Raw genomic sequence first — 13436 nt, 5'->3', positions numbered from 1 at the left:
GATGTCACTCCTTCGTCCGTGTTTATTTACTTATTAACAGGTTATTAGAAGCTGAACTGAACACAGATGTCTTTTCCCTAATTTTCCAAATGTATGCCATTTTGTGTTGTAAAACATTTAAAAACAAGGATTTACTCATTCAACAGCCATTATCAGAAAAACTTTAGTATGAATATAAACAAAAAAAACATTGAAGTTGCTCTTTAAGTGATTGGCCAACGACAATCAGTGCAGATAATGGATTTTTTTGGTCATCCAGGAAAGAGATAATCACTGATTTTTGTCACATGTGTCAATAGCTTATTTCTGCACTTATGCTCAAGGCTGTTGAGAATCACCTGTTTTCATTAATAGTAGGTGACAGTCAGACCCCCCTCTCCGTTATTTCATTTTATGTGAATCCTGTATTTGTGAATATTTTCATTGCTTCACCTTGACATCAGACAGCCCTTTGCTTTGGGACTCAGTTTTTAACTGTGGTTTAGTGATTTTTATTTACATACATCACAGTTGGTTAATGCTTGTGTTTTTTTCCCAACTGTTCAAACAAAAAAGTCTCCTAGTCCACATAGATATTACACAAAGTCCTGTGGAGTGATAATGGTCTCAGACCAAGCAGCTTTGTTAAAAATTAAGCCAACCCAGAAGGGCAAAAATTGCAAGGACTCTGGACTGCCCCTTTAAGGTTACAAAATGCAATGCTTCAGGCTCTAAAATATCGGAATTAGGGCGTCTAATTTCCACTAGTTTTTTATTTCACCAAATAAAACACAATATTAACTGAATCCCATTTAGTAGTTGAGACTCAACCATTAAGTTAATATGAGCTAGCTTGAGCTGCACTGTATCACAAGTTCCAGTCTAACCATAGTAGCAGCAGATCTTCACACAGCCACTTGTTAATGATGCCTCAGCATGTTACTGATTGCACTCTCTGGAGGTGAGCGGGCAAAGATTACAGTCTCTGTGAGGAGCCACAGGCTGTGTCTGCACTGATGAGCAAGACTGAAGCTCATGACGATGTCACCATGTATGAATCAAGCCTGATTTACATGTTAGGTAACAATAAATTCAAATGCAAGTTTTGAAGGGACTGTTGCAAACGTCAATGTGGTTGTGGGCCAATGCTGGTGTAAGTTTGAAGGGTGCAGAGGCCGGTGGGTGCCAGCATGGAGCCTTCATGGAAACTTCAAATGTAAAGGCTATGCTGAAGTTATGACCTATTTTTATATCATCGTCCTCTACCATAGAACCGTTTCCTGGTTGAGGATGATACTCTGATGAACACTTGCACATGAACGCCCCTTGCTTCACCATTGGTAATCTGGACTGTACCAAGTGGTGATTTTTTTGATGGGGGATGGATTGTTCTTTTGTATTTTGTTTAGAATCAGACAAAGTGATATGTAACCGATCTTGAACAGTATGAAGCACAGTTATAGTCCTTTTTGATGCCTAAATGGAAAGATTGATGCTTACTATATAATTATTTTTTAAACTTAAATGGTCTTTTTTTACCCATGCTTTTAGCAATTTGGTTTAAACACTAAGTATTTAAAGCTTCTGTTTGGTTTTAATGGCCTGCATGTATGTCCTCTTTGTATATGTTTTCCTTTGTGTTTGTTTTAAGCTAAGTCACAGTACAGCAGACATCTGAACACAGTTCATGGACTGTTATTATCATTTTGATTCTCCAAACCTAATAATCCGGATTTAAAGGGTTTGAAATCTGTACCCAACAGTATCAAGCTTTTGTTTTACTCTTAACTTGACACCAAAGCAGCTAGGGTCTTTTATTACAAAGCCATATATGAAGTTTTATATAAAAGTGGAACCTACATAGCTTGACATTGTGAGAAGTAGCTAATTCACTTTACAGATGGAAAATTCAAATTCACTCTCAGATTTGTACTTGCATTTAAAGTTGCAGCTAACAACGTGCTAGCTCAGCGTATCTTACATGTAGCAGAAAGACCTGGAACACGTGCTAGCAGCTAGCCTGGCTCTGTCCAACAGACACAAAATAAGAAAAATCCCAAATATTTGAATCGCCACACATTTTTTTTTACACCAGTTTAAGGGGGTTTATATTAAAGAACAATAAAATAAATCAGACCCTTTGTCTAGGTTGACACACAGTAACAGATTCTCCCTTCTTAATGTGAAAGTCAGCACAACTTTCACGTGAATATACTGATATCACAAGTGAGGTTTCTGTCTCAACCAGCTTTACCAAACCATGAAAAACTTTTAGGAAGTCTGAAAAAGAAGGGGACAGTTTGGGGTTAGTGGGTTGTTAATGTCCTGTCTGGAACCACGTTTCTGCATTGACCCATTGACTTTAAGGCTGTAGATTTTTATTTTAAAGACAAACAAAAGTGAGGTTACTCCTACGTCATTTTGCTCCTGACATCAAATAGGCTTATGTCTCAAAATATGGAGTCATAGCCATATATGTTTTTATTTCAGTGGGTTGTCAACAGGTTTAGTTCCTTATTTTAGCAGGCTATAAGTGTCAGCTAGCTAGTAATCTGCTCCTGCACAGAGTAAACAGGTGGTTGATTTGCTCAGTTTGACATGTCTTCATCCAGACAGCATGTTGCAGTGTGAGCACACAGACCTTTGATTATCATCATATTTGGCAGCAGAGATCAAAGGACTGAAAAATAAACCAGAGGAAAAAGAACAGCATCTCTCTTTGATGATGAAAGCTCACATCCATTGATGCGCTGCAGCCTAAATATAACATTTAATCATACTATTTATAATTGTGGCATCTATTCAGACTACATATGAGAGAAGGAATATACATATATATTTCGTCAGTGTCTTGATTGGAGCCAATTTTACACAGCATGTGTCTATATAAAGGAGACATGCCTATACCCAATTGAATTTGTGCTTTCCATTGGCTGTCTCTTTAAAGTCATATTTTTCAAAACATGACTAAACATGTCTGCGTTTGATCTATCACATATAACTACATTACAGCAAGCAATAGTAAGATAAATCAAAATGCAATTTAAACAGACTCCTATTGAACATAACTGCACTTTAAAGATGATACCATGCAATGTGTATCTGATCCTTGAAATAAAGCAACAACTGTAACAAATATAAAGATTTAAGAGAGGCTTTCTATGAACAGATCAATGCATCCTGAGTTCAGCCATCTCCCCGGTACTCAGAAGCTGTCCTATCTATATGTGGGGAGAAAAGTCTGTTGTAGTCAAGACCACACTAACCAAGACCAAGGCATACCTTAGACCGGAGTGCTCTGAGACCGAGACCAAGACATTTAGGGGTCAAGACAGAGTCAAGGCAGGGCATGACCGAGACAGGACCAAGACCCTAAATAACCCAGCAAAATCATCATCTTGTGTGCAGGGGGCGTGTCACTCACTAAGACCATAAAACCGGGAAGGTTTGCACCCGTAACCATAACCATACCATACGAGTACTACAACACCAGTGTGCAGTACAAGCTGTAAAATAGTTTCATGGTCGTCACAAATTAAGACAAACTACACTCAATGTTTCTCAGTAATTACACCTTAAAACTGTTATTGTTAATGTGTTTTATTATAATTGTTATGATTGTTGATATTGGTATATTGTATATTTGAGTAATCATTTGTTAACCATACTTTTCTGTGCTGCTTTGGCAACATTGATTGCTGATCTGTCATGCCAATAAAGCTCATTTGAATTGAATTGAACTGAATAATCAAGTTGTAACTGGTCTCTTTCCTCTCCAACAATCTAAATCCAAATCAAATCTGTACAAAAAACGTCACTTATGCAATTATGCAATTACATTTTTGCAAGGAAAATCCTCTGTAATTAATAGTCATTCTAAGTGAGCAATTCTTCCATTATCAGTGCATAACAAAATGAGGGCAAGAAATAGAACATTTGACTTTAAAGTTATGTGCATGATTGTAAGCTGAAAGCTGTCTTTTCTGTCATCCTTGTCAAATAAGAGTTTAAGATGCAAAACTCTGAGTGCAGACAGACCTTTTAAGAACACGCTGTGTCACTTTTATTAGTTGTTCTGTTTGTTCATTGTGTCATTTAGTATTTTTTTTTTCTCTCCGAGCTCTCCTGCTAAACATGGAGATGCATCTGAACTCTGATGAATCACATCTCTTTGTTTTGTCTAATAACGGTCACTTGTTGCCTCACTCGAGCAGTCTGATGAGCAGCTCACTGATGAAGACTCCAGCGGCGAGGATGACGAGCATGAGCAGCACAGCGAGCCCACGTCGCACCACCAGCTGCCTGACTGATAGCGCTGCGTCATCGGAAATTTGTTGACCTGCGCCGAGTACTTCGAGCGTCTCAAGACTCAAGGAACCAGATCTACCGACTGTAACTTGGGCCTGCTTCCCATCAGAGTCTGTGTGGTGAGTTTAAACACATGGTTTACTTTAGATTTTCTTATGTAGTTGAAGGTAAAACAACAGATTGACTGGATTTTACCTTTATTTTCTATTACAAATATTGCGATCCTCTCTGTAATCTTGACCCCTGCTCTTGCCAGCGCCTGTTCAGAGGTATTCAAGTAGAGGAATAAATCACCTTTTTCCACATTGAAAAAGTATAAAAGAGAGAAAACATCCTGTAAAACTAGTTCAAAATGAAGGCTTCATTGTTGAATTTGCACAGGTAGATGAATGAAAAAAATCCTCATCTCTAAAATAGCAATTATATTTTATTAATTCAGTGTGACCAGTGGAGTTACTCACCTCCTCAGTGGCTTTCTCCCAATTTAGTTTATACAGAAAAACTGTAAAAAATATGGACTGTACCCCAACACAAATTAAAAACCCCAACCACAGCCCTGGAAGAGAAATTATAAACAGATGGTCTTTTATATGTTAAGAAACAAAGTTTAAAATATTCATAATTTCTATTGGTCCTCACCTAAAATGCCCATTTTGACTGGGAACATCAAAGATACTCCAATAGGGAACCCAATGAAGTAAAAACACACCAAGTTGCACACAGCACCAATCATTTGCTTCCCAGCCCCCCTGACGATACCTCCTGTTGCAGCCTGGGGAGAAAAAAACAAGAACAAATGTACAAGTTGTTCCAGTATGTTGGGCTTGTTTGACTTTAAAGAGACATGAAGCAACTTGTAAAACATATACTGTCGGCTCTCACCGCAAATGCCTCAGCAATGTGAATGAAACAGTATATCTTCATGATATCAGCCACCCTCTGGATTATTTCTCTAAAATAATAAAAGTCTGTTAAGAAGGAAAAACTGTCAACGAAACATGACAACATTTGAGCTTATTCATCTGAAAAGAGTCAATGATTTGAGCTTGTTTAACTATAAGAGTCAAAGATTCCAACGAAGTGAATGAAAGATAATGAATTACACTTTAACCAAAGCTCTCCGTTCAGGAGTCAGCCTGTTAGTGTTTCTGAAGTTAGAAAACTAAAAAGAATTAATGTTGGGGTTAGATTTTAAAGACTGCATTTACTTCTCTGTGGTGAAAATGTAACCAATCACATCCTTAGAGACACCAAGACAAGCTCCAATGAAACAGGATGCAGTAACTGGATTGGGCATTAGAAACACAGCATTTTATAAGATAACGAAAAACATTGAAAACATCAATTATCTTATCTTCTTTAAATTACTGAGGAAAAGATCATTTGACACAGCTGCCCTCGACTCCTGTACGGCAGATGTGTCAGGCTACTGTTTCCTACATGTACAGATGAGGGAGACCTTGCTGGACAGTTTGGCCTGCTTGGTGTTCCCCGCACCAAGAGCATTTCCAACGCTAACGCTGGCAGCCACAGAGAAACCCATTGGAAACTATAGGACAAGGGTGAGATAGATTAGGTAGTCACATTATATATTCATCATAATCAGAGAAATGGAGAACTTCTGACTAAACAGACCAAAGAAATTACCATGTAAGCAATAGCAGCCACTTCATAAACTATAGACTGAGCTCCCAGCTCCACCTCACTGATGAGGCCCGCCAGAAACCCTGCGATCTCATAGAGCCACCACTCCAGACAATACATCAGCATGCTAGGAAAGGCCAGGTGGAGAAAAGTACCCCACTGCTGCAAGCAGTCTCTTGACCAACCTATAGGAGATCATAGTTACAATAACATGTATTGTTAAAAATGAGAATAGCACACAGACACGTTACCCTGACATTTCACTACATTCTTCTTCTCTTTATACATTCAACAAAAGTCTGCAGACATGCGCTGTGTGTGTGTAGCTGTTCTTGAGCTGAATGCTAATCTAAGCATGCGCACATGCTGATCATTTGAACATACAGAAGTGCAGCAGGTTTCAATTAACGTATTTACCACCTCAGTTCACCACATTAGCGTGTTTAAATCTGCTTGTTAGCACTTTCAGATGTGGTAATTAATGATAATACAGTCAGTGTTATTCCAGGCAGAAAATATTTGTATTAATGCAATGCTTAAATAATGCCAAAATGGTTAAGGTTTGTCAAACAGCTCTTGTGTTCTTGATAAAAAAAATAATGCGAAACTAACTAGAAATTATTCAAACACAGTGTTCATTACTGTATGTTCTGGTAGAGTGATTTTTTTTTTAGTTCACAGCTGGACATAAAAAGCTAAGAATCAAAACTTAAAAATTCACATGAAGGCAAAAAAACGATAATAACAAAAATTGAACAATAATGATTTCATTATGACTCTGAAGTAGCTTTTGCTCAAACGGGGCAGTTACTTTAACTTACCGTCCCATGTGGCTTTGTGCAGTCCTCTGGAGCAGATGTACACAAACAAGAAAACTGCCAAGGTATACTGAGAGATGGCATTGGCAGCTGCTGATCCACTGCAGGGGTTTCACGATGAATCGCAAAAAAAAAGCATACAACCATTGTGGGTTGCTTGTTAATATAAGTCTTATAATAAAGACACATCAGTTAAGACTATCTGAGCTCATGCCTTGGTGAAAGAGTAAAATGCTTAGGACATGGGCAAAGGAAGGCATACTCACGCCACCCCCAAATCCAGGAGAGTGAGGAAGATGTAGTTGATTATTGCGTTTAAAACATTCCCAACGGCGCCAGCTATCACCTGAGGCCATATGATGCCCTGTAGGCCAAAGCAAGCTGCTTTTAAAACAACAGACCAATTCAATGCACATGTTTTTTGTTACTTTTTTTTGCAGTACTTTCTGTGGCATGCAGAAAATGATCTCAGCCCTTACAAACTTCCATTCATGAATTGATGTTTCACACCAGTCACTGAACACACCTGATTCTGAAGATACCTCCCCTGCAGCTGGTACATGAACGCAGCCTGAGGAATCCGACGACGAGGACATGAATGGAGTTAATTAGATCAATAATGCAACACAACAACCATTCAATACCGCATAATGTGGATTGATATACAAAAGCACATTCTGACAAATGGAGGGAGCTAGACTCACTGGAAGAGATGGCATAAAGATCTTCACATACAGCTGGGACAGTCTTCGGTCGACAGAAAAAATGTTAGTGCATCTTATCATACTGAAAAATGTAATAAGTGTATATTTAGCACTTTATGTCATTTGATGCGTGATGCTTTTCAAAGTGAAAGGGCTTACCTGGCTACCTCTGCACTCTGCCTGATAGCCAGCAGGATGGGCTGAGTGTTGATGAGGACGGCCCAGCAGGGGAAACAAGCTAACAGCAAAATCAAAACTCCCCTTTGGAGTATCACTCCAACACGTTTCAAGTTACCACTCCCATAAGTCTGCAGGAAATGCGCCAAAAAGGGGATAGTCACAAGAAAAGAAATCAGAAAGAGCCCACTGTGAACACAGCAGTAGCTGGTCCTGGTTATAAAAAATGAAATGATCGTACCTGAGATATGAGAGTATCGCATGCTGATGCCAAACCACAGCCGATGGAAATACCTGTGACATTTATTACCTGTGATGAAATGACGCACTTTAGTCAGGAAGAAACAAACTGTTTGGAAAGATTCATGTCTGATTCAAATCAGCAGTGAACTTTGAAGCAATGCTATGACAGAGAATGAGCAGTGATCCTTGCAAACAAAATGCCAATAAAGACAGAAACCAAACCAAAGCGAGATCACTCACTGCTATTGCTAACGCCACTCCTGCCAGCTCTGTTTTCCCCAGGTGACCGCAGAACACCATGCTGACGAAGCCGATCAAGAAGCTCATCAACTGTGAAATGAACTAAAAAGCAAATCATGCTCTATTGTTATCAGGAATACAAAAACACAAAAGAATTTGGTCAAACATGAGGCAAATATTAACTTCCAAATGCAGTGAGTTATTAAGAGTGTTTCAAAAAGGGCCTCGAAGAACAAAAAAAAAAAAGTCTTTTTTTTTTTTTTTTTGCTCTGGCAGCTGACATCTGCTCTGCCTAGCTTTGCTGCAGCTCCTTTGTGTTTCCAAGCGTTTTTTACGACCTCCCTTTTCTGTAGAAAATAGTTCTAGTGATTGCCGGTGTAGGTTTTCGACAGCCTTTGGCGTCAAAAGGTTTACACAAAAGGAAAGTGAATGTCTTCCTCTTTAAAGTCCTGGGTTTGTGCAATGAATAGGAGTCAGTCAAAAATTGATACCTGTTGGGTTCTCTGAATGGGCAAATAATTTTTCTCCACAAAAAGTGATAATTTCACTTAAAGGGCACGCTAGCAAATGCATAAATTTTTAGTTCTGCAGTATATTGAAATATGTTTGGATTCATTTTTTTTCTTATGTTTGCTATGTAAGTCGGACATTTTCACATATCTATAAATATTTATTTATATTCTGTACATGATAAATCAGTAATGTTGATACAGTTAACAATGATGTGTATCTGTTACTTCTTGGACCTCTACATTTTTATCATTATTCAGCTGTTTTGTTGAATATAGAGCAAATTCAAAAACATTGCTGGTAAACCACGATTGCCATGTCAAAATGTAAGTAGCAATTAAAGAAATAAAGATAAATAAATAGCATGCACATTGCAGGATGTAACAGTTTTAAGAGTCACACTCTTAACGTCACATCTCTAAACCTTATTGTGCTAACAAAATAGCTTCCTGTGATGTCATCTGTCCTCATAAACCATTGAAGTCAAAGCAGCTCTTTACTGTAGGTGAGAGTCTAAGTATTATTCTATAGTGAATGGGTTGTTATCACAGAATGGAACCGTGGTGAGGTGAGCAGGAGCTCAATGCAAACAGAGTGGGCTGCATATCCTGCTTATTACATAGCTACACAGGGAATCAATCATTTCAAACAAAATATTGAAAAGCAAATAATTGTTTTGATTTCTTCCACTAAACACATAGTCTGTTGGAATCTACAATTAGAGCTGCGTCCATGGCAACCTTATAAAATGAGCTTTCATTTCTCACATTAAATTGAACATTTCTTAATGAATTTACTAGCTAACCAGTGGCGCTGATGGCCTCGCGGTTAGGTCGCAACCCATGTACATAGGCTGTAGTCCTTTAAGAGGGCGGCCCGGGTTCAAGTCTGACCTGTGGCTCATTTCCTGCATGTTAGTCCGGCACTCTCTCTCCCAATTTCTTACTCTATTCACTCTCCTACCAAAGAAAAGCAAAGCCCAAAATAAATCTGTAAAAAATCAACCAAAAAAAACCCACCTATCCTAGCTGCTTTTGCGCCCATTAAACTAAACATTTCCACTGATGCTGAAGTTAGACAAGGTGAACAGGTCAGCATGAATCACCAGAGCACCCGATTGAGTGATTCTGCCTTGTCACTGTCTGACTCACTTTTCTTTTCCATCCAGCAGTCTTTAGACCCCATCATATCCCATAGTACGTTCCATTACGTGTTTACTTCATGTGCCATCTTTGTAGATACCTCTAGCATAGCCTGCAGTTTTTTTTTACATCTTTAATCTGCTTTTCACTGTTGTTATCCTCTCCTTTCTCTTTTTCCACACAGTAAACAGACGCACGTCAAATTAACCAGAGGTCTTTCACATTCATTTGATGGTTTGTGCTTCAGATTCTGGGATAAGAGCCTAGCAACTGTGTGCTTTTCTTAGTAACAGTTTGTTTATCTAAACAACGGTGATCTGTCCAGGGAAAGCAGACCGTTGCTGTGCATAAATAGCCAATCATAATCAAGTGTTTAACACAGCCGTTCAATAATAGTGAAGTACTAATAACCAGGTACCAGTGTCTCTGCTCATCATAAATGGGTAGTTAGCTCAGCTTATATACCTAAAAAGCCATGTGCACAACTCTTAGGCTGTATAAAGCATGTAGGTAGTCTCAGTAACATCACCTACCAGCCTTTTTCCTTTCCATATTTGTCTTAATCTTTCAACACAGGAAGATGCTGCTTGCCATAATGTCATAGCTGAGCATTCACATATAACTCCTCTCCACTTTTTGCTCAGAAAACACAACTGCGACAGCAAAAAAATGCTTCACTTTAGGCTTACTGACTTCGATTAACATACAATCGGCAATGTCATGGTGGCTCTATCCACCCTTTTTTGTGCCGTGTGGTGCCACCTTTCCTTCTCTGCAGCAGTTGTGAAGATCTTTCTGTAAAATAGTAACATTTGCATGTATCTAAAAGAGCTCTTAAGATTGATTAGAACAGAAAAAATAAATTGTCTTTGTTATTCACAACACTCACTTCATGATCATTTCTTTAGGGTCTGAGGTCAAGCCACTTATTGATCCTGCCGTCCTGATCTGTATATTGATCTTGTTCTTGTCCTCTGCGTTTGAGCCAAACCTCTCTAACGTGAGTTGTGCTCAATCATTCAGCACATGCTTTTAATCTGGTGGATTCACACTACACTACATTACATTTGTGTCAAGTGTTAGATCTTTACACAACCTTACCACTGGCCCAGCTAGTTTTAAAAATCGAAAAGTTTCATTCTTGTAGTCTGCAGGCACCAGTAGCTTCATCCGTCTCAGCCAGGGTCCGCAGCATGAGTCAACACGGTGAGCAGCAGGAGGGGATTCATTTGTTTTGGTATGTCCTTTTACTCCTTTTTTTGCAGCTATTATGTATAAATCCTCCATGCTGAAATGAGATTCGAATGAGAAAAAGAACTCAATCCAAAAACTGACTACAATTCCCCTCAAACACAGACAAGAAGGCAGGGAGTGAATCAATAACCAATTACCTGGAAAATAATCAATAACTAAGGCAATGTCCGCCCACCTTGCTCTCTGTCTCTGAGAGGGTATTTACAGTATACGCTGGAGCTTCACTACAAATCATACCTCTCCTTCTTAACCCGCCAACAAGCTGTAAACTCCTTGAAACTTAAAGCACTGCAACACTGCTTGTTGTTTTCCCCCAAAGTCCCTGCAGCATGACAAATATATACTGTCCACTAAAGTTCAAAAGAATACAGAGTTACAACGCTTTCAACATCTTTAACTGGAGGTAAAAAAGATGTGGCAGCTGTACATCTTTATCCAAATCCATTTTCACTAATGTACTCCTGAAAATGTCTAGACATTTTTCAGACAGACTGACTGCTATATGACACTATGATGGGAATATTTGCCTTTATCTCAATGCCACAAGTAGTGGGACGGAATCCAATTTTCAACAAAAGAGCGGAGAAGAACATACTGGCAAACAGAAAACTTAAAGCAGCCGTTTAATTACGTACACGGTGATTGTAGTGGTCAGATGCAGACAGTGTCTGGTGGTGCACCGGTCACAGCAAATAAACGTCACCACCCCCTCCCGCTAGCTTGAGTTGAATTCTCCTGAACGTATCCTGCTGTGTTCTGACAACAGCTCACTCGGCCTTACTGCAGTTCCAATATGAGGGACCTGCAGTAAGGCCGAAGACACTTACAGCTCCTCCCGCAAATATAAGGAGTTTTTCAGAAGTATGACTGCAGAGACACAAAACGAGTTAATGTTATTGCTCACTCAGAGAGAGAGTTTATTCCCCCATCACTGATCTATATATGTGTCTGTCACTTACTTGTATTCTGTCACATCATCATGTAGTATGTTATATTTTTCCTCCTTTAGTAACACCTCTCAGTGAGGTGTTAACACCTCACTGAGATGTGTTAACACCTCACTGAGAGGTGTTACTCTCCCTGGCTGTGGCTGTTAAAACCATCCATCAGATGGTGCTGTTTTGCTCTTGTTGGAAAAAAAACACCAACACTCACATTTCTGTCACATCAGGCTGCCTCTCTGAACTTTGAATGGATTTCTAATCATTTAATCAAATTAAAAAATGTGTCTCTCATCGGCTTCCTATAATGATTAAACACATCCAAGGAACCCTGAAACATTCTGTCAAACATATTTTCAAACACTTAATTTCATCTGTCTGTGCCCCAAGTGAAAGCAGAAGAACAGAAAAGAGGGCAATGTGTGGAGGCCAATGGGGGAGGATAGTGGGTGACACCTAATGTAGACTCTCATTCATTTTCCTGGTTCAGTGATGCAGCAAGGCCCACCAGGTCCACCCACCCACCAAATTGTATTCCTGCTGCTCCCCCCAACACAACTGCACGCACAGTATCACACACACCGTCGTCCGCCGTGACGTCACACTGCAGTTCTTCCCGGGCTCCACTGGATGACAGTGGCAAGTCACCGCTTACACACGATGAGCCGTCGTCATTCTTAATGGCGACCCGTCAGAGTGTGTGTATACGTGAGTGCATTTGTATAGGTGTTTGTGCTTGTGTGCATGTGCGTTTGGGTGGGGTCCGCGCCTGATGGGTCGCGATGGGGTATTGAGGAGGTGGAGAGGGTTTTATCGGAGGGTTGGGGGGGGGGGGGTACTGCGGGTTTGATGGAGGTGTAGAAGGCGGGAGGAGGGCAGTAAAAATCGCAAATGAGAGGAAATTGTTTTGAGTCACAGCAGATTTGGTGGAGTGAGATAAGGGCTGATGACGGCTGTGGTGGTGTGATTAGGATTAGAGTGAAGGGGGAGGGGGGGTTAGAGAGCATAGAAGGTGGTGGTTGTGGCAGAAGGGCGGGGGGGGATAAGTGTGCGTGGGTGGAAGAAGATTTTAGAGAGAGGTTCAAATATTTGCACGCACAGTGACACTTTATGTGTGTGTGTGTGTGTGTGTGCATTTTTCGATGTGAGTGAGTGAGAATTTTCCTGCGAGAGACAAAATCAAGGGAGCGATGAGGAGATGGGTGGTATAGATAATGGCGGCCGCAGAGAGAGCGTAGGGGGCAGCTTGTGTCAAGCAGTAAGATAGAGTGAGATGGAACAAGAAGGAGTGCATGAGACAAAAGAAGTGAACATTTGATAGAGAGGTAAAAAGAGAGACAGAGTGCGTGGGGGGGGGGAGGGGGGGGGCATGGATGAGAGGATGGACGAAGGGAGGAACGTTGAAAGAGTGCCAGAGTGATTTTGACGCGTTCACTTCCTCCCTTTGTCGGTTACGTTTGGCGGCGAGAGCTTTGG

The 13436-nt window shown here is 40.1% G+C and overlaps 1 protein-coding gene across 1 annotated transcript; it reads right to left on the bottom strand.

The window, feature by feature from the left end:
- Nucleotides 1–4014: 4014 nt before the first annotated feature.
- LOC109998218 (multidrug and toxin extrusion protein 1-like) lies at nt 4015–11105 on the bottom strand. Its single transcript, XM_020652988.3, has 16 exons — nt 10867–11105; nt 8114–8215; nt 7872–7940; nt 7613–7761; nt 7454–7496; nt 7276–7320; nt 7016–7113; nt 6753–6850; nt 5935–6116; nt 5728–5836; nt 5496–5571; nt 5170–5239; nt 4927–5059; nt 4749–4843; nt 4483–4546; nt 4015–4399 (listed from the first exon to the last, which is right to left on the bottom strand). The coding sequence occupies exons 1-16, from the start codon at nt 11050–11052 to the stop codon at nt 4182–4184; spliced, it is 1737 nt and encodes a 578-aa protein (XP_020508644.2). The 5' UTR covers nt 11053–11105; the 3' UTR covers nt 4015–4181.
- Between the last annotated feature and the right edge of the window lie 2331 nt (nt 11106–13436).

The sequence above is a fragment of the Labrus bergylta genome, chromosome 14 (genome assembly GCF_963930695.1).
Source record: "Labrus bergylta chromosome 14, fLabBer1.1, whole genome shotgun sequence".
NCBI classification, from domain to species: Eukaryota; Metazoa; Chordata; class Actinopteri; order Labriformes; family Labridae; genus Labrus; species Labrus bergylta.
This window is presented reverse-complemented; position numbering and strand designations above follow the sequence as displayed.